This window comes from Anabrus simplex, chromosome 14 (assembly GCF_040414725.1).
Source record: "Anabrus simplex isolate iqAnaSimp1 chromosome 14, ASM4041472v1, whole genome shotgun sequence".
In the NCBI taxonomy this organism is placed as follows: Eukaryota; Metazoa; Arthropoda; class Insecta; order Orthoptera; family Tettigoniidae; genus Anabrus; species Anabrus simplex.
In genome coordinates this window covers 88,400,309-88,428,198 of record NC_090278.1, presented here as the reverse complement: position 1 = coordinate 88,428,198, position 27,890 = coordinate 88,400,309, and the positions used below count along the sequence as shown (strand labels likewise).

The 27,890-nt window shown below is 39.8% G+C and overlaps 1 protein-coding gene across 1 annotated transcript in view; it reads right to left on the bottom strand.

The window, feature by feature from the left end:
• The window catches only part of PolA1 (DNA polymerase alpha catalytic subunit), a 148,509-nt gene that overhangs the window by 35,678 nt on the left and 84,941 nt on the right, over nucleotides 1–27,890 (bottom strand). Inside the window, exons 20-23 of the mRNA XM_068230304.1 lie at nucleotides 24,957–25,096; nucleotides 21,891–22,096; nucleotides 9,880–10,144; nucleotides 7,454–7,628 (exon numbers count right to left, since the gene is read on the bottom strand). Coding sequence (XP_068086405.1) covers nucleotides 7,454–7,628; nucleotides 9,880–10,144; nucleotides 21,891–22,096; nucleotides 24,957–25,096 — 786 coding nt within the window. The remainder of the gene's footprint in view (nucleotides 1–7,453; nucleotides 7,629–9,879; nucleotides 10,145–21,890; nucleotides 22,097–24,956; nucleotides 25,097–27,890) is intronic.

Below are 27,890 nucleotides of genomic sequence, written 5' to 3'. Positions count from 1 at the left end.
TATTCTAGGAGCACATGGATGGGGTCCACGAAACCCAGAAGGAACTAGACTACTTGATCTCTGTCTGAGGAACAACCTTGTAATAGGGAACTCATGGTATCAAGAACAAAAAAGCTGTAAGGTCACAAGATATGGATGGGATGGAAAAAGTGAATCTTTTATAGATTAGTTTTTGATCGAGAAACAACTACAAAACAGACTGTTAAACGTAAAAGTGATTCCTAGTGTCTCCCTGGAAAGTGATCATAGACTAATCATTGGATACTTCAATTTTAACAACTTAAAAGAAGTAAGAACCACACAGGTAAAGAAACTCAAGACCTGGAAGCTGAAGGACAATGACAGAATTAATAGAGTTCCAAGAAAACATCAAAACAGTAATACCAAAGACAGATGAAAGAACAGCTGAGGAGGAATGGAAGGATCTGAAGAAAATCTAGTAATGATAACTGAGAAGGTATGTGGATGAACCAGTGGCACAAGAAGATGGAAGGAAACTCCAGGGTGGAATGACAGAACCAGAACTGCTGTCCTGAACAAGAACAACATGTTCAGAAAATATTTCAAGGACCGGACTGACCATAATAAGGAACTATACAGGGTTGCTAAAACAACAAGCAAACAAAGTTGTTACAGAAGAATGAGAGAAGTGGTTGAACAAGTGGAGTGATGAATTGAAAGAGGATGTTAATGGTAATAAGAAAATGTTATATGGGATGATGAAAAATAGAAAAAGAGATAAAGAACACTCCGAATACCTAAGAGATGATAATGAAAATCTAATCACTGAAGAAAAGATCAAAAAGGCTTGGAGGACTTACTTTGATGAATTGCTAAATGTGAATTGCATGCAGCCTACACAAAAAAACAGTACCGGTACTATCTCATGCAAGTCGGCCTCTGACAACGGGTTAGACTTAACATGGAGTGATGTAGAATATGCCTGGAAATACATCAAAACTGGAAAATCAGCTCGTGCTGATGAAATTAATGGAGAAATGATCAAGGTTATGGGCATTTCTGGAAAACATTGGATCTACAGACTCTTTCGTAAGATCTGGAAAGAAGGGGACATACCAGTTGATTGGAAAACAGGCATCATAATTCCAATTTTCAAAGAAGGAGTGTAATGTGCTCCTGCCATAACCTCTATATCTACGTTTCCACGAGTTTCTGGAATAATCTTCGCATCTACGTCTCCACATACTCAGGCAATATCTTCGTATCTACGCTTCTACTGCATTATCTGTTTTCTACTTCAAGTATTCTACCTTTTGTCATTTATGCCTCTATGTATTAATAGTTTAATCATATTTTGTGCTCACCCGCTGCATACTGACTCTCACTCTGTGTCTATATTCTACTGCCTACGTCATCTCCTACGTCACCTAAAACTTCTCAAAGTTACTAGTCTTCGCTTCCTTGCGTATATATAATGGACAGCCTTGCTCGTCTCACCAGCCTGGCATCGACTTGTGTATAGTGTGTGTGAGTGGAGGGGCCAATGCCCTTGAGCGGCTTGCCGTACGAAGCGCACGTCTATTCCGTCCAACTGGAAACATAATATCGTCGGACACTGGGTGAGCTAATATTTCACTTGTTATTTTGTAAAACTAAGTTCACCCTTCAGGCGAGCTGGCTGTTTATTCATTCTACTTATTGGAGGCCTTGATTTGTGCCTTAACTGTTTCGATTCTCACCTGACTTAAATTTTCACGTCAAGAAATGAAAATGAAAAGCTTTAATGTGGACCAAGGGTGACCATCGTCGACATGGTTTGTTCAACCTTTTAATAAAGACAGTAACGGGTGGATGAACTCTCTCAAAGCTTGCACAGTCGGATTTCTACTTTTCTTTCCTCTTTTATCCTTGTTACTTTTCATTTTCCTCTTTTCCCTCCCATCCCTCTTTCACTTGGACTATTTGAGTTTTGTAAAACACCCTGGAGGTGTAGGTTTAAAACTGTGGCCAATAATTATGGTTGTCATGCTAAAATGTTGTTTAATGAAAAGTTTATCATTGTTATCCTGAGGCCCGGTTTCATCAACACATGTTAGTACTTAACAAGGTGTTAAATCATTTTAACATACGATTTAAGAAAATTTGTGTTTCATCAACAAATGTTAACATTAACAATTGTTAAACTGCATATTAAAGTTAACATCAGCCATTTCCAATGTTAAATGGCTAACATTAGCATTTAGCAACCTGCTCCAAAATGGCTGCTGTGAATTTCGCTTTCGAGGCGGAATTGCTCTATTTAGATCTTTTACAAAACACTCCTGATCGAAGAAGAGTTCAGCGACGTAATGACTTTGAAAATTTGACGAATCAGAAATTTCTTCATAGATACAGGTTATCGAAAACAGTCCTTGCTAAGGTTGTTGACGAAATTCAGGTGAGGTTAGAATATCCTACGAAGAGAAACTTACCTCTTTCTCCAATGTTGCAGGTACTGATAATATTACGAGTTTTTGCTACTGGTTATTTTCGCATAATGGCCGGGACAATGCTGGAATTTCTAAAGCCACTGTTAATAGAGTTGTTTGTCGAGTGTCTGCAGCCATAGCATCCATGAGAAGGAGGTATATAACATTCACTTCAGTAGAAGAGCGTCAGCAAATTATCCGCGACTTCTATGAAATAAGCCGTTTTCCTGGTGTTTGTTCTACGTGCAATATATTGCACACATGTAAGAATCCAATCACCTGGAGGCAATTGGGCCGAAATATATCGAAATCGAAAGGGATATTTCTCAGTTAATGTTAATGTTCAGGTGATTAGTGAGCCTAACCTTCAAATCAGGGATATACTTGCTAGGTGGTCTGGTTCTGCACACGACAATACAATATTTAATAACTCCCATATCGGAGCACAGTTTGAAGTAGGACAATTAACGAAGTGATTTTGTTAGGTGACAGCAGATACCCACTAAAAAAAGTATCTGTTTACCCCCATTGAAACCCTCGCGGACTTTTCCCGCGCCTCGTCCTTTTATTTTATCGTCAAGCCATCTGTGCGCTTGCACTAAATAACTTATATACACTTACTAATTCAATTAACAAAACTTTTTCGAAGGAAGAAAGATTAGAACTACGATTCCGTTTCACTTCACGCGCCATATTTTACAGCTGTGCTCAAACAAAAGCGCATCGGAGCGCGTTGTAAAACAGCATTTTCGTACCACTGCCTCCTTGATTCGCACCAGTTCGCAATATTGGGAGAGTTAACAGTCGATTAGTTAACATTTCACAAAAAAAGTTTGATGAAACGCAAGAAACCTAACAAGATGTTAAATTACTAACTCCGTATTAACTAACTACTTGTTAGTATATATTTAACATGTGTTGATGAAACCGGGCCTGAAAGTTGTATGTCTACGATAATATGTAAATTATTCTAGTAATTGTAAGAAAATTTTGGGTAGCTGTTCTTTCTTTTTTCAATTCTCTAACTTTGTGGTCATTAATGAAAGTGGGAAATGCATTAGTGGTCTTCACCTATCTCTTGGACTTTTTCAAATCCCATAAAAATCTGAGTGTGTAATGCTAAGTTAATTATCTAATATATCTCTTTATCCGAGCTATTGAATATTGGTCCTTTTCTTTATTCTGGTACCTACCACAGAAAACCTCTCCTATCCCCCCCTCCCCCCAGTGTTGCTTCCCATCATTCTGCTCGTTGCTATTTTGTTCACGTAGAATCTTGGTCCGATCAACCTTGTTAGAAGATTTGGTGATATATTATCACCATTGCTTTTGAATCGTCCTATTATTGTAACAGCGCCAATGGAAATATACTATGCCAAAATAACTTATGTTGCAACAAATTCGCCACAAGAGATAGAAAGAAATGTTTCAACTATAGAGGCATCACTTTTAACATCTCAAGTTGGTAAACTTTATGAAAGAATTATAGAGCGTAAAATTAGACCCCTTATTGAAGAGAACCTTTTCAAAGAACAGTATGGATTCAGGAAGGGGAGATTAACAACTGATTTCATCTTTACAGTCCGTCAGTTAATGGAAAAATACTACAAACACAACCGAGATTTGAGGTTAGCCTTTCTGGATATCAAGAAAGCACTTGATGCCGTGAACAGTGAGAAGGTGTGGGAAACACTGAAGAAAATTGGAACACAGGATGACATGATGCACCGGATCAAGAATTTGTATGAAGATACCCGAAGTAAAGTCAAAACACCTGCAGGAATGGCTGAAACCTTTGATATAAAATCTGGGTTAAGACAGGGTGGTGTTTTGTCTCCTCTTCTTTTCATCCCTGTGATGAACGAGATTCAGAGAAAAGTTCACCAAACCATTGGAGGTAAGAAAATGAAAGTTATCTTGTTTGCGGATGTTATATGCTTGTGGGGAGACACTAAAGAAGACCTTCAAGGACAAATAAACTCCTGGACAGAAGCTGCTAAAGAATAAGGACTCATCTTCAGCCAAGAGAAAAGTGAGGTTATGGTCATGAAGAGATGCGGACAACCAATGGAACACACTGAAATGGAGGGGAAACAGCTACAGATGAACCGTCAATTCAAATATCCTGGAAGTGTTATCTCTGATACTGGTTCTATAGACAAGGAAATTTCCCACAGAATTCAGGCAGGTAACAACTTTTACAAAATAGTTAAAGATATAAAATGGAACAAGAAAATACTAACAAAATGTAAGAGAGTCATATATGAAACCTATTACGTACCAATCCTACGGTTGCAAAACATGGACCACGAGAAATAAAGATGTTAGTAGAATCCAGGCAGCAGAAATGAGATTTGTCCGTAATGAGGAAATCCGCAAATAGGCTCAAGTTGTAAGACTGCAGGACAGAATAACAGCACAGCGACTGAGATGGTATGGACATATGTGACGCATGGGAGATAACAGATTACCGAAAATGATCTAAAACTTGAAGACAAAAGACCAAGAGGGCAACCAAGACTCAGGTAACAGGAAATGGTGAAGATTGACATTCAACAGCGAGGACATACTTTGGAAAGCATCGAAGAAGGAGAGAAGTTCAGAGACCGCAACTGGTGGAGAAGCCTCGTTCGCCAACCCATCGCTTAAAATGGAACGACGTGGGATATGTACGTATGTACTGGGAGCGGAGGGACACTATTTTTTCTTTCGATGCCCTCACGGGAACAATTATTGATAATTTTGAGTTCCTGGAAGCTGTCAGCTTTCTTTGCTTTATCTCTGCATTCCTTTGATGAGATATCCCACAAACAAGGCCTTTCTATTATATCATTAATTAAGTCCAGAGTAATCTCCTTGCTCCATTCCATTTCTGACTGTAAATTTTAGTATAGTGCAGAGAGAACGATACACATGCGCGTACTGTATTTGTAGCTTATACCTAGTGTTTACAGTGCACTATGTCTTCTGGTATGGGCTAGAGCAATTTTGTTACTTTCATTGATCTGTCTCTGTCTTATCCTTGGCTTTGACAATATGAAGTGACTGAGGTATGAGCAATGCTAGTAATGTCATTCCTTCTGCAGCCAGTCTCTGCTATGAACGGTGGGGATGTTGCTCATAGGGTCCGTTGGTGCATGCATTTCAGTGGGCTTGGCAAACTGATACGTAATAGCAACTTCTGGTTCGGTGAGGAAAGCAATGGGGAACTACATCACTCCTCATTTTCCTAGCACGCCTCTTCAGTGATGCCTAGGCCATCTCTGACAGCTGATGGCGGATCCAACCAGCCTTAGGGCTGAAGACACATACACAACGAAGAGAATGAGTGTTGCGGAGTATTGTAACTATAATCCTACTTCACGAGAAGCAAGTCGTTTGCGTAGTTTAGGCTATCTGTTGGCATGGAAACGGCACGGAAGTTGCCGAAGCTGTGCCAACATCTCATGAACAACGAATTGACTTGACGTTTTTCACTTGGAGCGGAAAACACGCCAACATTTAAAAGTGTTAATCTGAACATTCTGAGTTAACGTGCAAAGTCAATTGGAAGACACAATCACAATATACATGTCAATTGTAACATGTTAACTTTAACATGTTGGTGTTAAATGTTGATCAGTGGAGAGCGGCCTTAAGAGTAGATATTAGAACGTTAGATGCCACGCTAAATTTGGCGAACCCCCTACTTAATGGATGTGTACTGGTAGTTAACCATAAACAAGGCAAAAAAATGTTAAAATTCAGGGGCTCATAACTGCCGTACTAATCGGGTCAGCACATTTACTTTTGGTCATCACAAGCACTATAAATTAAATTGCCGACCTGATAGGGCACTGGCCATAGTTCAGCCTTTCGCGGGAGATTTGGCGCGAAAACTTCAAGCCAGACTGTTTACTTACTTTCACTACGTCACAGTCTACTCCGTATTAGTGTCTATGAAAATGAGTGATTACTTAGATGCAACCAGGCAGCTGGCAGTCTGGAGACCAAAAACCAAACGTTGTAGTCCGCTGCTGCCAAGTGTGGCCTCCGGGCCCAGACTTGATTTGCTCTATTGGCTGGCCAACTAGAATTCTTAGGCCACCAAACACGGTCTCCCACCCGGCTCCACAAGGAACGAGTCCCTTCACCATTCATCGTCACATCTAGCTACTGAAGTACATTGTAATGTCAAATATTTTTTTCAAATTCTCAAATCCACCCTGGTAAAATCATACCTCAACCTGATTGGGCCAATAAATAACGTCAAATATTGTGTCATTTTGCAAGTGTTCTATGCTGCATATGCAGCCTCATTTTGGTGCTGCCATGGGTTTTTGCGGTTTCCTTATAACCGCATAACCTTTGGTGGTGCTATTTGAGGATCCAACCAGCCTCTGGGCTGATGACCTAACAGACATATGCTGCATAGCCAACCAAATAGGGTGATGGTTACATCATATGTTGTGGACTGTATTGCAAATAGAGGAGTTGATAGCAATAAAGTACTAGAAGAGGAATCGTGGAAAGATCGAGTAAGGTGGAGGGCTTTGGTACACTACCCTACCCAGAGAGAATCTGGAAAAGGGAATGGAAGAAGAAGAAGAAGAAGAAGAAGAAGAAGAAGAAGAAGAAGAAGAAGGAAAAAAGAAGAAGAAGAAGAAGAAGGAGGAGGAGGACTTAACATCTCTTCAACACGTGCTAAATGTACGTAAGATGACCTAATAGGTTGAAAGTCGGTTTCGACTACCATGGTTAAGTTTTCCCGTGCTAGAATGCGTACAGTTAGTATAACAATTAAATTTCACATTACCTAGCAACGAGTTATTGCCGGCCCAATTGGACCCCATGGCAGCTAATGTGCTAAAAAGGAGAGGGGACAGGACACAGCCGTGTCGCATGCCTCTCCATACAGCTATGTCCTCAGTTGTGTCTCCATCTATTTGATTCCAGTAGAGCCGAGTGATGATACCTAACTCCACCATCTATTTGATTCCAGTAGAGCCGAGTGATGATACCTAACTCCACAAACAACAACTCACCCAGGCATTCTGCTATCCGAGCAGCATCTGTTCCCTCAATTGGATCACAAAGTCTGGAGACCACAGGGTGGATCTGATGTGCCAAGTAATATTTAACATCGATCTTGAGAGATTCCTTCCCCTTCAGCTCGTCAACATGGTAAGCCCTCTGTGCTGGTGGGAGGTTGCTGCCGTCCTGAAAGAAGACAAACAGATGGGTTCTTTAACCTTTTCATTGCTGAGATAAAGTCTCTTTTGTAAGAATTTATTTTTAAGTACCGACATGGATACATAAAAGTCGAGAGTAACATGGGAAAACCAGAGAGTATTTTGCCTCCTTGTCTCAAATAGTCACACTGACTATGGAAGGTTCTAAAATGATCACTTTCTAACACAAATTATAACTACAGTATGTCTAGTAAATTCAAGGTTGTCCAACATGAAAGCCAACAATTAGACAGACATCAAAATAATAATGAAAGGGCAATAGAGATCTCAACTTACAAGTTTGTGGTGATTACAGAACATCTAAACTGTCCTCTTTCAAACAAAAATATATAACTAAACTGCATAACACTGCTGCATAACTTGAGTAAAAATATATCTACATTTTAGAGGAAAAAAATATATTCAAAATGAACACTGAGAATGCTTTAAAAATTCATAAGCATCTTGGTATGAAATTATTATAATGAAAAATTGACCGCACCAGTTAATCAAGGGTTGTCCGTCTTTTGTTGCACATCAACTTTGCGGAGCCAGGGCAAGCGGGCCCACAAAACACACTCCTCCTTGCTGGAGAACCACTGATGATGACCGACAAGTTCAAATATCTTGGATCAGCCATCACAACTGATGGTAATATCAACCACATCAGTGTTGGCTAGATAAAATGGCAGTCCTTTGCTGGTGTTGTGTGTTATACGCGGATGCCAGTCAAATTACAGGGCTAAGTGTACAAAACCACTGTCCGGCCTGCCCTCATGTACGGCTCCGAATGTTGGGCAACGAAGAAAAAACATGACCAGCGAATGCACGTCACAGAGATGCGGATGTTGTGATTCGACACTCTGCATGACAAAGTGCGCAATGAGCCGGTGCGAGGATCGTTTCAAGTTGTGCCCGTCAGCAACAAGATGGAGGAAACACAGCTGCGCTGGTACGGTCATGTTAGAAGAAGAAATGAACACCATTTAGTACAAAAAGCGTTTGCCATTGAAAAGCCAAAGAAAGGAAGAGTGCGTCCTAAGGCAACATGGAAACGAGAAAAAGTGAAATGGCATTAGATCTGGTGCATGAATGTTGTACATACTCTCCCCGAGTCATGAGCTCGGGAGTGCCCGTTTTATGGGTACAAAGAAGAAGAATCACATGCCAACGATTGAACAGAAACATCTAAATTGTAGGTAAGATGGCGACGTCACTTCCTACTCGTAAAGCAGCGCACAGTGAGCCATCTAGTGACGAATGAGAGTACCACTTACAATAGACAAACATTAAAGCATTCTTAAATTCAAACCGTCGTTATTAAAGAAGTCTTCCCCATGAACAGACGAGAGTTTCTTCTGAAGATCCGGAGTGAAGTTCTCTGCGAAACGTAAACAATTTCACCTTGTTTTCGTGACGCACCAAAAGCCAATTACAGTCGAAACTGGCTAAGACCTCCCTCTCTAGTGTTTCCCTGGTTATTACGTCAAAGTCCCAGGCCATGTCCTATTAAATACATGCTTAAGAAAACTGGATAGAACATTTTCGTCACTCTTTAGTACGTTCGTAACTCCCACCATAAGGAATTTAAATTAGCATTCCCGGCCACACTGAACGCACAATGCGCCAGCGACGACTGGCCTGGGTGAGGATTTGGTAGAGAATTTAATTTCACGGCCCTAGTGTTTTGGCCTACAGCTGCAGGGCACATAAGTCTCAAACAAGTCTTTGTTGTGGATGTGTTTTTGTTTAGATTGCGCAACAGTAACTTGTGTGACGTGTTAGTGCTTAATTTTACGATCGTAAGTGCCTTGTGATACAACGTATATAAATAGGCCTTTTGTACTTACGTATAGTGGTTTGCAGGACATTTAGTTATGAGAAGAAGAAAGCTAGGCAGCTTACAAACGATGAAAAATTCAAATTTACTGGGGAAGCGGATGCTAATCCACACATGAAACACCTGTTTCTTTGTTCTCACCGTATTTTTACATTCGAAGCTGACCTTAAATTTAATAGCGTACTCATTTTACATTTTTCAGCATGTTTCCTCTTTATGACGTTATTTTTTTCCCGTCCCCACAAAAACATCCTAACCAGTTTTGGCTGTATCATGTCTATAAAGCACTGTTTGATATTTTGCCAACTTACTTGTGGGTCAACCTGTAGTGTTAAATAAAGTAAATTTGTACTGTTTTTCCCTGAGGTAGTGCAGCCTGGAAGAAAAGACAAGGTCTCACCTCACAGACGACGTAGGAGACGGTGTCACCAGCCTTGAAGCGATGTCCACCCTTCGAGTTGAGCCTCATGGCGACCTGAACGTGAGGCAGGCTCTTGCTGTCGGCGTATAGCTCCACACTCTTCGTGAGCTGCTTGGTGATGGTCAGCAGCTGGAGAGGAACACGACCTTCCTCCAGATCTTCACGCAGCTGCATTAGATGGGCGTGGATGTTCTCGATACGATCGTCTGCCGATTGGTCCGACAGGATCTGCTGGAGGATGAATCTGGAACACAAAACACACAAGTTTTAATGTTATTGGTTTTACATCCCACTAACTAAGTTTTGTTTTCTGGAAAAGCCAAAGTGCCAATATTTTATCTTGTAGGAGTTACTTTACATAGCAGTAAATGAAGCAACAGTGTCTTGACATATTTGAGCACCAGGGTTAAAGCTGCCAACTTGGGCTCAGAAGGCTCTACCGCCTGAGCTACTCAATAACAAAGTTACAGCTATTAACCCCTTAGTGCTGACCTCTATACTCCCTGGCACATAAGCCTATACACTAAGGGTACAACCTTCCTCTTTCTCCCCTGTTAATACTTAAGGTAGTGATTTATAGTTATTTTCTAGCTGTTGGGTTTGATTCAGTGTCGCTAACCGTACAGTTTAGGAACCCTACTTGCCAATACAACATATTACAGTTACTGTTAATCATGCATGTTAGCACTATGTAGACATTTTTTCGTGACTTGCAAGATTACACGTACTGCCATTGCTGTATTGTGAGAATAAGTAAAGTTTTTTGTTTTTTGTAGGATTATACGTGTTTGGGTGATACCAGGTAAGCAGAATTGTAGCATGTTTGAATAATGCCTTTAACAATGTAGACTGTGTTAAATGATGAACGCTGCATTTTATTAATAGAGTCTTATTTCGTTCAATTTGTATGTATAGAATGAAATTAGGATGTATAAGAAGCAAGAAAAATTTTGATAATTCCTCCAAAAAAGGAAAGCAACGTTACTTCCACTATAAAGATCAATTCAGAGGGAATGAGTGACCATGCTTGAGAACCAACTGACAGGCAGTGGAGCATCTCAAAATATTTGTCCTATTTCTCATGAAACAACTATCTAATCAGCAAGCGATTTGTATTCATCTTTGAACCACCATCTCCATCTTTTGTGCATAATGTAACTAAGAAATGATAACATTAGTTTTCATAACATCCTGAAATAACCGTAGCAAAAATAGTATGTCCCTATCATTCTGATTAAAATATGATGGGTCTTTTCTACAATTTTTTCTGCAATAAAATAATACAAAATCAATTACTGTAAACTACATTCATTTGGGTTTCTACTGTAAAATTTCAAATTAGTATGAGCAATTTTTTTTAAAGTAACAGTAAGTTTTCAAAGACACCGTCACATTTTCATAGCACACATGCATTGCGTACAGCAACATTTAAATGGTTCTGCATTGGTGAGGGTTAAGTTACGAGAATGGAAGGCAAGGAAGGTGGTTCAGTTGATTTTTTTTGTTTTGCTAGTGGCTTTACATCGCACCAACACATATAGGTCTTATGGTGATGATAGGATAGGAAAGACCTAGGAGTTGGAAGGAAGCGGCTGAGGCCTTAATTAAGGTACAGCCCCAGCACTTGCCTGGTGTGAAAATGGTAAACCACGGAAAACCATCTTCAGGGCTGCCGACAGTGGGATTCGAACCCACTACCTCCCAGATGCAAGCTCACAGCCGCGCGCCTCTAACCGCATGCCCCCCCCCCCAATAGTTGATATTGTGTCACCTCTGGAAAGGCCTGATCTGCACATGACGATGATGTAATAATCTTCGTATGGCCTCAGATACCGAGAGCAACCAGTTTAAACTGATGCCATCAAGCTGTCTGCCCATCAATTTTGATGCTCTGTTTTACTCTACGCCTACTAAATGGCAGAATAAACCAAATCTCTCTCGGGCGTCTACTATCCAGTTTTAATGAATTCTGTTGATTAACCAGAGATGAATGAAGTTTTCTCCATTCTTCAAATATATGACCACCTCTGCCAGGTTCGAAGCAGCTATTTTGGGATGCGAGGCCGACCCTACCACTGATCGCCAGAGGGAGCTATGATGTTGATGATGATGAGGTAAGGAGAGGATGAAGGCTGGTGTCAGCACATAGGCTACTCCTGTAGAATAGCACCAAGGGGTCTGAGCAAGGCTTAATGCCGCCATCCAACAGATGAACCACCATCAACAGCGCCATATGCCCTCACTCCATGGCAAGTCAAAAAGCAGGTACACAAACAATACTTTCTTTAAACTTCTTTATACCAAAGTTGATTTGAGGTACATAGTGTTGTAACGTCATGTTCTTTGACAGTCATTAAACAGCATGAAGTGCTTTAACAATAATTTTTGTTATTTGTCTTCTTTTTCTTCTTCCTCACTCCATTAGACTTCTCTGGGGCTACATGAAAACCGAAGTGTATTCTACCCCTGTGGACTCAGATAAGAATTCTTGCAGCGGCTACACACATACAGAACACACCATACATTTTCCATAGAACATGGGACGCCCTGCTCTGCTGATATCAGCTTTGTGCTGAGGTTAATAGAGCTCATTCACCATTTTCTTCTTTTTCTTCTGTATCACCACCACCACCACCACCACCACCACCACCACCACCATCATCATCATGATCATACTGTTCTTGACAGAGTCCATCCCTCTTGCCCTCTTTCTCTCTTAGCCTCCAACACTTGTTTTTGTATCCTTCCATCCTCCATCCTCATAACATGTCCAAACCAAATCAATGTATTCTTCTCCATCCTATCACTCTGTTTCTCTACCCTTATCTCTTTTCTGACCGCTATGTTTCTTACTCTGTCTCTCCTTGTCTTCCCTACCATACTCCTCGGGAACTTCATCTCACTGGCCTGGATTTTACTCTGATTTCTTGCTGTCAAAGTCTCTGATGCATACGTTAATGTAGGGGTATAGTACATTATCTCTTTACATTTCATAGGAACTTCTCTGTTCCACACCAGGTTCCTTACATTCTGGTAGAACGTATTTCCCACTTGCACTCTTCTGCTGATCTCCCCATCCAACCTTGCATCTTATATTATTTCACTTCCCAAATATTTGTGAAGTCTTCCACAACCTCAAATGATTCTTTTTCCTTCTCTTTCTCCTCTTGTCATCACTGTTTTGCTCTTCTCCACACTGATTTTCAAACCATATTTCTCTTCTAGTTGGATGTTCACTTCTGTATTGTTGGCTCCTCAGATCACTATGTCATCCACAAACAAGAATATTTTCATAACCTATATAAGTTACTTTTGTTTCCTTTAGAATTTCATCCATAACCATCATAAACATAAGTGGAGAGAATACACTTCCCTGTCTTAGTCCAGTTTGGTTCCTAAACTGATCTGTTCTCCCCGCTGGAGTCTGGACACAACTGGAACAGTTCATATACATTGCTTTCACTAGTTCTCTTGATTGCCTTCCACATACAGTAGAAGTCCACTATAACGAGAATTAATAACAGCGAAAAATTTACTCGCTATAGGCTGTCATTGTATCCGAATTTTTTGTACAAGTCAGAAAAACTGCCATACACATCGGTATGAAACGGCAGTCAGTTTGTTCAAACCTTGCGTTTTTGCAGATGATATCCACACTACGGTTTATTTGTTTGTTATTTTTTTCGAAATCCGATACTATGTGAAAGTGTATGTTTAATTTCATCCAAGATGACACTGAATGCAATACGACCCCCACTTTTTCATTCAAAAATTTTTACTCAAGCTTAAAAAGTACTTCGTTAAAACATATGAATGCCTTTTTTGTACAGTACGCATTTTTAGACTTTGTCTTCACGCCAATGCCGAACACTGGCTTCAGTTATGCCATATTTCTTGCAGCTGCACAATTATTCTACATTTCCAAGTGTTGATAAACATTAGAGTAACTGGAACTTGGCATTATAATATTGACAAGAACCCGTTGAAAATTTGCCGGTAATATCTATTCCACGTATATTTACAATACGAAGATCCATCACAAAAATATCCCTGCTGTCTATAAAGCTTAATTTTGCTAGCCGTCAGGTACAGTAGACGCCATGGCCTTTCTAAGAATTCGAAGACTCGCATGTTTTGATACCATTATGCAGATTTGAGAAACATTTTTGTAGATGTTAACAGAATGTCATTCGCCGGGCTGAGTGGCTCAGACGGTTGAGGCGCTGGCCTTCTGCCCCAACTTGGCAGGTTTGATCCTGGCTCAGTCCGATGGTATTTGAAGGTGCTCAAATACTTCAGCCTCGTGTCGACAGATTTACTGGCACGTAAAAGAACTCCTACAGGACAAAATTCCGGCGTCTTGGAAAACCATAAAAGAGTAGTTAGTGGGATGTAAAGCAAATAACATAACAATAATTATTATTAATAGAATGTCATTCTCTCTTTACTATTTCCTGAGATTCAGTAACGTTACACAGAGGCACTGTAGAACTGGTTGCCGCAGCTAGCAATGTATAATACAGGGGGTCGTTTGTCAGCGAGTCTTGTGTGCGCACGTGCTGGGGGTGAAAAGAAGCAGCGTGATTACGACAGTAGTTGCCAGTGGTATTCATTCCTGTTGGGGCGTGAATGCAAGACGACCCTTGATTTTTCACATGATATTCTGAGAAATACGCTATCACTCCCCAGGCTTCTGTGGCAAACATTTCAGTTTTCCTTCAAACGGCGTTACCTAATCTACCCGTATATGTATCATGAAAACATATTTCAAGCGCGTGTAGAGAAATTATAACCTCCTCGCAAAAACTTTACATGGGAATAAATAGCCTTTTCGAAATTTAACTAGACAGGAGAAAATATAAACTACCCACTGAAATCAGTGATTTACTCTGCCATATCTTGAGGTGTTATCCTCTTTCATTTCGAATTTTCTATAGAGAACAGCAGTCAATGGGTATTACTAATCGACTCCATCATCGCCTTCGAAAGTCAACGAGAGAGCTCGCAAATGCACATAGTGAGAAAACTATACCGTACCGAAGATGATCGATCGCATTTTGTGGCAAACGTTTTAATTTTCTTATTCAGACAGTGTCTTCTAGCACTAGTAGAGAAATGATAACATTCTCGCTATAAATTTACATGATATTAGCCTTTCCGTAATTTAACCAGACGCAAGAAAGCATAAACTAACCTCTGAAAATCAATGATGCACTCTGCCATACCATGAGGTGTATCCCATTCTTACTTAATTGCAGTATTTAGCATTAAAATTAAGAGATTGTTTATTCAAACTTTATTTTTTATCAAGTTAACAACTGTTAACCGACACTTATTTACGCACTTATTAAGAGAACATGTTCTCTTTCATTTAAAATTTTCTTTACGGAACAGCAGTCGATGGGTTTTACTAATCGACTCCAAAATCGCCTTTGAATATCGACAAGAGAGCTCGCTAGTGGACATAGCGAGGAAACGATACCGAAAGTGATCGATACGCAATATAATTGCTGGAGTGCATAAATATAGGTAACAGAAAAATAGCGCGCGCAGAATCGCTCATAATAACAGATGCGTCAGTGATAGGGCTCTCGCTGTAACCGAAGGTTAATGCACACTTTAATATAGGACTTTTGAAGAGACAGACAAAACTTGTTATAACGGGGTTCTCGTTGTATGCCGTACTCGCTACGGCAGACTTCTACTGTACTTTCCTTTCCAGTGCTTCCCTCACCTTTTCTCTATTAACAGTATTGTATGCCTGCATTGTATGACTGGTCAGAACAAGTACTGAAAAACAATTAACAGTGTTTTATTCTCAATCACACTCAATGACCTCCTGTAAACACCATACTTGAACAAAATGGGTTTTGGACGCATGGTTGTTTAATGAATTACAGTATATTTGTTGTTGTCTACTTCATCATAGCTATCAGTTTGGGTATTAGCTGCCTCTGTATATCAGTAGTAGAGTATCGGCTTCCGGATCCCAAGATAGTGGGTTCAAACCAGCAGAGGTAGTCAGATTTTTAAAGGGTGGAAAAAAGTCCATTCAACATTCCATGCCATACGATGTCGGCAAATAAAAGATCTCTGGTGACACATTTGATGTTTACCTGACAAAATTAATTAAAATCTCAGCCACAGACGCCCAAGAGAGTTTTGGTTTACTCGGTCTGCCATCTAGTGGGGCTAGAGTAAAACGCAATGTCGAAATTGACAAGCAGCCACCCAGATGGCGTCAAAATAAAATGTCTGCACATGGTAGTAAGGCCATACGATTATGCTTATTATTATTATTATTATTATTATTATTTATTATTATTATTAGTTTGGGCATAGAGTCTTTGAACATCCTGTACACAAAGATAGAAACACATGACAGGTCAGTGTGGGAAGAAAAGATAAGGACAATGTCGACAACTCTCTCCTTACCAATCCCAGTTCTTCTATATCTGGCCCCCAACAAACTCCTTCCTCCTTCCCAGCTTCATCAGGAGATCTTCAGTCTTGGTGTGGGAAATGTGGGATAAAAGGAACACTGGATAAACAGAGGAAAAAGGATGAGAGACAAGATAAAGATGAATACAGGAGGATAGGAACACAGGATGAACACAAAAGGAGGAAATGAAATGAACAGTTCATTATTGGTCATGGAAAAGAAGTGACAGATCGGGTCATATATACATTCCTAGCCAAAAGTTTTCGGACAAGCATTGAAACTGTTAAAGAATGGACTGAGATTTAAAGGAAACAACATACCTATGCAAGGAATTGACAAATATATATTCTAAAACTAATATTTTTAGAATAAAACTACGTTTTTACATTACATCTGAGCAAGAAATAGACAATGTGTACACATTTACTCTCACAGATCACATCAAACTCTCTTCACATCAAAGAAACCCCACTTTGCTGCTGCAAGTACACTAAACTATTCTCGGCATAATTTTTAACATGGACTGCAAGCATTCAAATATAGATCGACAAGTTCTACATCATCAAATACCGGACAACGACCTTGACTTCAACATAAGTGTTAACATCACTCGAAGAAACTTGCACCATTATACCATATACGGCTGATCACATGATATAACATAGTTACATAAGTATAATATGCTGTATGAACTCATTTGTGCATCAAAATGTTTTATTCAATCTAGCTATAAGTTTTAATGTGGAACAGTGAACGTTTATAACTTAAGAACATTGTATTTTAATCATATATCATCCATGTACACAATAGTAATGTTAAGTTTTAATTCTCATATCATTTAACGTAGACGATTGCTAAAGCTAGGACGAAGAATATTTACAAATTGATAATGTTTTTACCTATACTATGTGACATTCTTATTGTATCAGAGATGTTTTAATTACATGTTATGTTAGTCAGCTGAAGATGACCTGCACAAGGTCTAAACCGGTACTGTAAAATAACAATACATAAATAAAGTATTGATTAGGTGGACGCTTCAAAACTTCATATCTGTGAACATAAACCTGTCACTGTTGCCTGAAAACCTTCGAAACTTGGTTACAGTAAACATCTGTCATTAAACATATTCGTGCGGGTACATATGTTTTGGCCAGCAGTGTACATACACTGATAAAAACCAGAACAGGATAAATGAAGTTACAGGTCCATCAGGTGCTGAGATGGGAGAGCCCATCTACCGTTACATACACGAATAATCCGCAACCCCTAATTTTGGGAGAGAATTTTTTTAAAAAGACTGGCTTTCTTCTTGCTTCTGAATTTGGCAAACTGTGGACCGCGTGAAACTCAATGCTCTTCCCAGAACATCTTCATTCGATCACTCCTTATTTTTCTCTGCTTCTCAAATACTACAAAATTGGGCCTGTTCTTCCGCTGCTTTTCATGAAATTTCTGGTCATCTACTCGAGTTCTGAACTTTTTTTCTGTTGAGGATCAACTCTGGCGTTATTTTAATTTCTTCTGCGTCCTTCTTAACCTCCTCCATCAATTTCGTTGTTTTCCTCAACCCAATTATATATTTAAATATTCCTTTAGTCAGGCGGTTGTCATTCATTCTGACGAGATGTCCGTAAAATTTCAGTCTTCGTTTCTGCATTGTGTCTGTGATCTTTTCTGAATACTTGTAGAGATCCTCATTTCTCCTTTTCCTCCATGTCCCATCCGTCGTTTTCTGAGGTCCAAGAAGTTTCCTCAGAATTTTCCTTTCCTTCTTCTTGATTTCTTTCAGTTCCCCTTTTTTATTCAAGATAAGGTATCCTGAATCGTACAGCCCCGCTGGTTTTACAATAACGTTGTAGTGTTTAATTTTGGCTTTGTAGGATATTGCCCATTTATTTCAGTTATGTGTCAGTCTGTAGGCCAATTCCAATTTTCTAGCTCTTTCCTTGTTTGCCTCCTTGTCTAGTCCATTGGGTTGGATCAGTTCACCCAAATACTTAAAACGTTTCTACTCTTCTAACCTTCCCACACTTCACTTCCATGTTTTTCCCTCTCTGATGTCGGTACTCCATGTACTTCGTCTTTTCGTAAGAGACTCTGAGCCCTGCTTCCTTCGCAATGTCATGAAGAAGCTCCAGCATCCTTTGGGCATTCTCTCTGTTTTGAGCTAAGAGAGCAAGATCATCAGCAAAAGCCAGACATTTAATTTCCAAGTTTTGTCCCTTGCGCCAAGATGAATTCCCTGTATGCCTTCTACTTTCAGAGAGTTTTCCCAGGTACTTATGACTTTCTCCAATACAGTGTTAAACCGGATGGGTGATAATCCATCTCATTGTCTGACTCCTGTCTTTATTTGGAATGGATCAGAGATTTCTCCAGCGAATTTAATTTTTGAGATGGTGTCTTGTCAGGGTTTGTTTTATTATTTCTCTCATTTTCCTGTCGATTCCAAACTCTTCTAGGACATTAAATAATGTCTGTCTATCAATTGAGTCATATGCTTTTTGGAAATCAACAAAGATTACCACTGTGTTCTCACCCCTCAATGCTCTAGCCCTTAGAATACCCTTGAGGTTGAATATCTGTTCTGTACATGGCCTCCCTTTCCTGAAACCAGCTTGGTATTCTCCAATGAGGGTGTCTATTTGTTCTTCGACTCTGTTCAGTAGCACTTTGGAAAATATTTTGTACGCGACTGAAAGTAAAGAGATAGCTCTGTAGTAATTAATATCTATTCTACTACCTTTCTTGTGGAGTGGGTGGATAAGCGCACATTTCCAATCGTTCGGAATCCTTTCAGTTGTCCAAATCTCTTTCATGAGGTGATGTATTCTTTCTGCAGCCACTTCTTCTCCGATCTTCCACATTTCTGCCACAATGCCATGTTCACCTGGTGCTTTGTTGTTTTTAAGCTCTCTGATTATACATTTTATCTCATCTAGACTTGGTGGTTTGGAATTTGCATTCTCATTGGATAGTTTCAGGGTAGGCAATCTTTCATGCGGTTCTTCACAGTTGAGCAGCGTTTGGAAGTAGTCAGCCAAGAGCTGGCAGTTTTCTTTATCATTTGATGCTATGCTACCATCTGTTTGCCTGAAACACAGATTCAGTGGTTGGTATCCCTTTAGGTCTTCTTTGAAGGTTTTATAGAATTCCCTGGTGTTGTTCTTTTTAAATTCCTTTTCTGGCTTCTCTATCGTATTCCTGTCATATTTTCTCTTCTCTGTTCTTATGATCCTAGCCGTTCTCTTCCTAGCTTCCTTGAAGTCTTCCAAGTTCTTGCTGTTGCTGTTCGAATGCCATCTCTTCCAGTCCTTTAGTCTGCTTTCTAATGCATCGTCATATTTTTCGTTCCACCATCTATGTTTGTTTCCTCAGAGGATTCCCCAAACCTTCAGCAGCTTTGCGGATGGAATCTCTGATTTCATTCCAGTTGGTCATCCTTAGTTTGGCGAGGTTCTACTCCAGAGTCTCTGTATTGATCCTGGGCTTCCTTTGTTGTCTCGGTTTAGATCTATTTGGCTGGAATCTTACTTTTATCTCAGACAGGTAGTGATCCGAATCCATGTTCAGGCTTTGATGTGCGCTTTATTTACAAGAAGTTAATCCTACATAACAGTGTACTCCAAAACTGAACACCATTAAATATAAATTGTTTTAAGAAATGCATCACACCTTCACATTTGATTTGATTGATTGATGCTGTTGGGTGGGCAACCTGCCGATCACTACTGTCATGCGGTTTGCTTTCCTTCCCCTGATATTTGTAATCGGAAGGTTTTGCGTGTGTTGTAATGAGGATGCTGCCTGATATTACTGTAGCTGTATAGAAGTCTGACATCCATAACGTAACGGTTGGCGCCATTGGCTGCCTGGAAGTCCAGGTTCAATTCCTAGTGCTGATAGAAATTTAAGAATGGCAGGAGGGCTAGTATGTGGTTAAAAAATTACATGCAGTCACCTCCTGCATTGCGGGCGTGCTAGAAAATGAGCTGCACCACCTCGGGATGAACACAGCTGTATAGGAAAGGGTTGCACAAAATGCCCAGCAATTACTATTTGTTTTTTGAAGCTGCATTTTGTCTTATTCCAGTTGTGAGTACAACTTTCTCTGCCATTGTACTTTCTTCCTCCTGCACGGTCTCCAATGCTCTACATCTTCAATAACTAATAAGCAATTAAACATCTTACAGCCATACTTAATGGTGGTTCAACACTTCTAATGTGCTACTGAAGCAACACAGATCAAGGCCCGATAAAACTATAACGTAGTCAACTGTTTGAGGCGAAGCAGTACCAACTTTACTGCAAATAATGCATGCACCAAGGCTTTTCTTCGCTAAATTAAAAAATATATATATATATATATATGCGTGTAGTAGAGTACTCCTGTGTATGCAGCATTTTAGTAGGAAGATGTTACAGTAGAAGTCTGTTATAGCAAAAACTTACAATGACGAAAAATTTCCTCACTGTAGCGGGTTGTTTATATACTGTATATATCTTTTCATAAAACTTTGAGGGGGGAACACCACACACATTAAAATTGGTATGAAATGGCAATCAGTTTGTTAAAAACATGCATTTTTGCGGATGATTTCCATACTACGGCTTACTCGTTAGTTATTTTTCTAATTCCGATACTATGTGAATGTTCAGATTTATTCTGAAAAATTATAGTATCATGCAGAGGCTTCCGTTGCCAAATGTTTCAATTTTCTTATTCAAAGAGCATCACCAACTTAATTTAACCGTATATGTATCATGAAAACATATTTCAAACACCAGTAGAGTAGTGATATAAATTTACATGGAAATAGCCTTTCTGAAATTTAACCAGATGTGAGAGTATATACTCTAACCTCTGTGCTCTGCTCTTCCGTATCTTGAGATTTATCACATTCCATAGCATTAAAATAATCGTTTAATCAGCTTTTATTTCTAACAAATTAACAACTGCTGTCGGCCATAGTATTTTACGTATTTATTACGCAAACATATTCTCTTTCACGTTGAATTATGTTTACAGAACACCAGTCGACTGGCATTAGTAACTGACTCCGACATCACCTTCGAATGCTGAAGAGAGAGCTCGTCTGTGCACGCATTGAGAAAACATATGATGAGCAATCAATTAATATACAATAATCCTGGCGAGCAAAATTATCGATAATGGAAAAACAGCGCACGCTTCATCACTTATAATAACGGATGTGTCAGTGATAGGGTTCTCGCTCTAAGTGAAGGATAATACAGAATTTAATATAGGAATTTTCAACAGACAGAAACTGTCATTACAACGGGGTTCTTGCTACAGCATACTTCTACTGTACTCTTGTTTTCGTGCCTGCCGTCTCCTATCACACTGACCTGGCATTTGTGTTTATCTTACTGAATGTTCTCATCTCTATACATATGTCACAAGAGAGTTGAAAGTGCAGATCTGGAGAAGGCAGCAGGAACCTTAACTACAAGGATGTGACTTAAAGTACACTAGCCACGGTTTGAACCGTGATCACACGGTTAGAAGTCGATAGGTACTCACTTTCCAGCTTCTGCGCTGAGCTGCGACCAGTCTCTCCGAACAATGTCCAGACCTTTCATCTCCTGCTGCGTTACCAGCTCGCCAGAGGGCAGTCGAGTCAGAGTCACGGCGGCGTACTTCTTCTTCTTCAGGAGCAGCATGTACTTGAAGATGCCATCGATGTCCAACTCCACTTGCCGGTACATCTTGTTCACTTCCTGCTTGATCTGGTGGGAAACACAGATATTAAGAAAAGTGTTGATAAAGAGGAGCTAGTGAAGATGATATGAATGGTGGTGAATGAAACAGGGTACGGTGGTGGAAGGAATCAGCAGAGGCCTATGAATAGGAACTGCCCCGGGTTTTTGCTTGGAAGTGTAAGCGGGAAACCATAGAAAACCATTCTTTGAACCCACACGTCTCCAGAATGCAGAGTGCGGCTCCATAGCCGTTGCGTGCTAACAAACTTGACCACTCGCTCTGGCATCTGTACAAGGTCACAGAGTAGAACCTCATTAATCCGGACTAACTGGGGCTCTAGGTTGTCCGAATTCACGAAAGTGTGTATTGAACAAAATAACTTACGAAATGAGCCGAGATACATATTTAAACACTGTTCAGTAAATAGAATGTGCACAGTATTTTAAATTTAAGCAATAAGAAGGTTATTTAGTACACAAGGTATAATGCAATACACTATTGGGCTCTACAAAATACAGAACAACTAGTGCAGTACAGAATTAGAACATGGCAATCAAAGCACACCTTCAGTGACCACACTTGACACGCTTCTGGTTTGAAGAAACTGGTGATCTTTTGTTGTCTTCCTCTGACATTAATTTCTATAATAATCAACACATGAAGATGCCTCAAATGTTTGTAATAGGCAGACATGTTTTCATTGTCGTTATCTTCAACATATTTAATGACAATGTTTAGATGGTCGTTAACTTCACTAAGTTTTGGTTTAGGGTTAATATCACCTGCTCCATCCTGGTCATATTCTTCCAGAGCTTTCTACAGCGATCACACATTCAACAATCTCCTCCTCCATTAAAAGTGATAACCTGAATTGTGTGTAATTGAATTCATGCACTGCATTTCTTTTTTAAATGTATTTTGCATTCGGCAAGTAACCATGCAGCCAGCAAAACATCATGTATAAATATATAAAATACATACCATATATAAAGTAACACTATGTCTAAAATACATGCAACAGATGAAATATCTCAATACCAAGGAAATACAACTCATTGTAATCACTTCGCAGCACACCAAAAAGAACCTTTAGCAATAAATGTCTCGTTTAAATATTCAAATCAGTGTATTGCATTTATGTATTATTATTAAACAGTTGTCCGGATTAATGAGGTTCTACTGTACTTTTAAAAAGACTGATAAGACAATTAAGTTGACAGTAATAATCATCATCACAATGAACAACCCTCTTCGATAACGTCCTGTCCTGCCACCACTTGTCTTCCAGTATACTCTCCCTTTCCTCCTAGCCTAGCCATTCATTTCGCATCTGCTTAGCCCCCATGGGTGGAGGCAGTAGAATAACACCCATGGTATCCCCTGCCTGTCGTAAGAGACAACTAAAAGGGGAACCAGGGGTTTTCAACTCGGTAGCGTGGGTTGGCGACCATAGGGCCCTTAGCTGGGGCTGGCATTGCTTGCACTTACTTCTGCCAGGCTCCTCACTTGGTCAACTCCTGTTCTTTTCTGACGCCAACAGTATCAGGTTTGTGAGACCTCGGGAGTGTTTCATTTTCACATCCTTCGTGACGTTTCCCTTTCTTTTGCCGACAACCTCATTCTTCGAAGTGTTGGATTTCTTCCATGTTTCCCTCTCATTAGTGTTAATAGAGGGTGGTTGCCCAGTCGTACTTCCTCTTAAAACAATAATCACCACCAATATGTCACACATCCCTTGGTCTGCCTCTAGGTCTTTTTCTAGATATACTTCTCACTGAAAATAAGTTCTGGCTGCTGGGGTCAATGACATTGTCATCAGGTGAACAAAGCATTTCTAATAAATCAGAACAGAATCGAAACAATGCCCAAAAATAGAAACAGCGGACATATAACATTATCAGTGATTTTTCAGTACCGTTATCAGACAGCCAAAACTGGTTAGGACGTTTTTGTGGGGAAGGAAAAAAATGTCAAAGAGGGAACGTGCTAAGAAATGAAAAACAATTACGCTGTTAAATTTACAGTTAGGTTTGAACATAAAAATAATTACGATGAAAACAATGAAATAATACATTTTAACAGCACCAATCTAGTAAAACATCAAGGAAACACGTTCTCAGAGACACGAACTATATACGTTGTTTACAATTATGTTTATAAAGTTATCGTAAGAATGTCCAACATCTGAGCGATTTGCACACGTTTCCACTTTCACAATAAACTTTAATTTTTGATCATTTGTGAACTGTCTAGTTTTTTCCGTCTCCATAACTGAATGTCCTGAAACCCACTATATGTAAGTACAGTAGGCTTATTTATGCACTTTGTTACACAATTAACTTATGAATGTAAAATTAAGCACCAACACATCACACGTGCTACTGTTGCGCGATCCTAACAAATACACGCCTACAACAAAGACTGGCTTGAGAACGACACTCCCTGCAGTTGGACGCAGACACGCTAGGGCCGTAAATTAAGTTCTCTACCAAATCCTTACCCAGATGTCACTGACACATCGTGCACACAATGTGGCCGGGAGCGCTAATTTAAATTTCTTATGGTGGGAGTTACGAACGTACTAAAGAGTGACGTAAATGTGCTATCCAGGTTTCTTTAGCATGTATTTAATAAGACATGGACTGGGACTTTAGAATAATGGCATAATAACCAGGGAAACATACTAGAGAGGGACATCTTAAGCAGTTTTGACTGTATAAGTTATATACGTATGTTCAGACTTCAACCCGAAGGTTGGTTGGATTCTCAACAGGTCCACCATTAGCCGTCACAGATGACCTAGACATAATACGGACCAAAATAAACCATAATGGTTGAAATAATAAATTCACAATATTGTTACACAATGCAGCATAGAATCGTTACCTTGTATCCTATCTTGAACACCTGGTCCACATCCAGACTGTTGGTGTTTATCATGATGGAGTCTGTGTCTCCGTATATGACATTGTAATTGAGCTTTTCGACCAGATCCTTTGTGTTCATGAGAATCTCTCGGCCCTTGGCTGCAAAAAAAAGAGACGTAACTTAGTAGCACGAATTCACAGATAGCATTCAAGAAATAAGCAGGAAGACATAATGTTACTGACAGACACAAAAGGAACAATGTCTTCTCCCCAGGACCTTTCAAATGGGCAGATTTTATCGACCATCCGGCCAAGTGTAAACTCATAAATATAAAGGAATGATGTTATTTTAGTAGTCCACTTTGGTCAATACACAAATGTTGATTAAAAACACATTAAATATGCCCTACTGGGCCATTGTAAGTACCTAGGTGTTAATATAAAGATAGATCTTCATTGGGGTAATCACATAAATATGACTGTAAATAAAGGGTACAGATCTCTGCACATGGTTATGACTGTATTTAGGGGTTGTAGTAAGGATGTAAAGTAAAGGGCATATAAGTCTGTGGTAAGACCCCAACTAGAGTATGGTTCCAGTGTAAGGGACCCTCACCAGGATTACTTGATTGAAGAACTGGAAAATATCCAAAGAAAAGCAGCTTGATTTGTTCTGGGTGATTTCTGACGAAGGAGTAACGTTAGAAAAATGTTGCAAAGTTTGCCTTTTTTTTGCTTTACGTCGCACTGACACAGATAGGTCTTATGGCGACGCTGGGATAGGAAAGGTCTAGGAGTGGGAAGGAAGCGGCCGTGGCCTTAATTACGACACAGCCCCAGCATTTACCTGGTGTGAAAATGGGAAACCATGGAAAACAATCTTCGCGGCTGCCAACAGTGGGATTCGAACACACTATCTTCCGGATGCAAGCTCACAGCTGCGCGACCCTAACCGCATGGCCAACTGCAAAGTTTTGGGCTGGGAAAACTTGGGAGAAAGGAGACGAGATGCTTGACTAACTGGTATCTTACAATTTACAAACTTCATCATATAGATCTGTATTGATGCAGTTGTGAAGTGTATTGATTAGGTGGACCATTAAACCTAACACTAGTTCTTAATTTTAGTGGTATGTTGTGGGTTGTCAGTGGAATGACATTAGTAGATGAATAAGTTTGAGTTGATGTCTTTAAAAGTAGGAAAGATCACAATATGAAGATAAAATTGGAATTCAAGAGGACAAATTGGGGCAAATATTTGTTTATAGGAAGGCCAAAGGGTTAAATCAATGTGTGGAATATCTTTCACTGGCCAAAGAGCACTGCAAAGAACAATCAATCAAACAGCAAATACACTTTCAAGCACACACGTTCATTCTCTTTGTGTTGACCCTTGATCATAGTCGGTTATTCTTGACATTGGTGTTGAGCAGTAGTTCCTGTTTTAAAGTACGGTAGCGATTTATTTTATTGTCTGGTAGCCATGGGTAGAAGCGAAGTGACGATCAAATAGCATGCCGAGTCACAAATCGGGACATTTTAATGTAAGCGATACAGATAGGCCTATATTGATAAGCCGACTTTGCAATCAGACTTCAAGAAAAAAAATGTTTTGCAGTCCTTCCTTTGCCTCGGCAGCATTGCTGTGCATTTGGGCCTCCACGAACAGTGTAGATGTAGAATTATTTTAGGAAGTACAAGATAATTGTAACTGATAGGCGGTCTCGAATGAAGGACACCGTTTCAACAATTAGCATGTTGTACTTCATCAGCATTGAAATTCATGTTCTTTGTAGGTGCGTTGTACTGTGATAAATAAATATGTTCAGAATAGTATTTTTCACTTTGAAATTGTGTTTGTAAATTTGTAAATAGGCATATTCGTGTGTGTGCATTAATACTTCTTGCAGTCTTATGTTGATGTTTGTCTTATTTTCTATAGTGAATTCAAAGGTTGTGGGCTCGGATTCCACAGGTGTCCGGGTGGCGACTTCTGTTCTGTACTTAACATCCAATTTGCTACAAAACGCTAAACGTGAGAAATTTAGATGCTACAAAATGCTAAATTTGAAAATCAAAACGCTAAATCTCAGATTTTTAAATGCTACAAACCACAAACTTTACATATAGGTTATATTCCTACATTATAAATTGTCAGTTTTGACCCTTATAAAGGGTTCCAATATGTAATTATAAAGATAACTATATTATATATTAAGGTGAACCTTCCTTCAATTTTATAACTGTCACATTTGAGTGTCGTTTGTTTTGCCACATGCATTTTAAGTCTAGCAGTGACCTTAATGGATCGTCACACATCCATCAGAGATTATTCTCATGAATAACATCAAGACTATAAGGAGCAATCAAAAAGTTTCTGTTTGACAGCCGTACGGTCCTGAATCGGAATACCAATCAGGCAAAATCACCGTGAGTGTTGAGGCACTCATCCCACCGCTGTAAAAGGTTGAAGATCCCTGTGTCGTAAAACACTGTGTCCTGCTGCACATCCTTGTCCAATAGGAAGCGCTGACCCTTCGAGGCCTTTCTGAGGGGCCCGAAGGCATGATAATCGCATGGGGAGAGATCAGCATTATAAAGCGGGTGCTTGAGTGTCTCCCACTTGAGTTGGCGTACCTTCTGCGTGGCGACCTTGCGACTGGCATCTTGTGTTGAAACACGACCCGCAAGGAACTCGGTGCACCATTCCACAACGGTACTTTTCGACAGACATGCTGCCCCATACACAGTCTTCAGTCTCTGATGGAAGTCCACCGGTGTTTGTCCTTCGGCAGCAAAAACAGAATAACAGGACATTGGTCCTGTATGGATGCATTTGGTAAGAACGTTGCCACAGTTCAGACGGCCGCATTTAACACACGCACCTTGGGGTGACACGACTGCCACATTAATCCCTTTGCCTGCATGTCTGTGCTTATATACCGCATTAGAG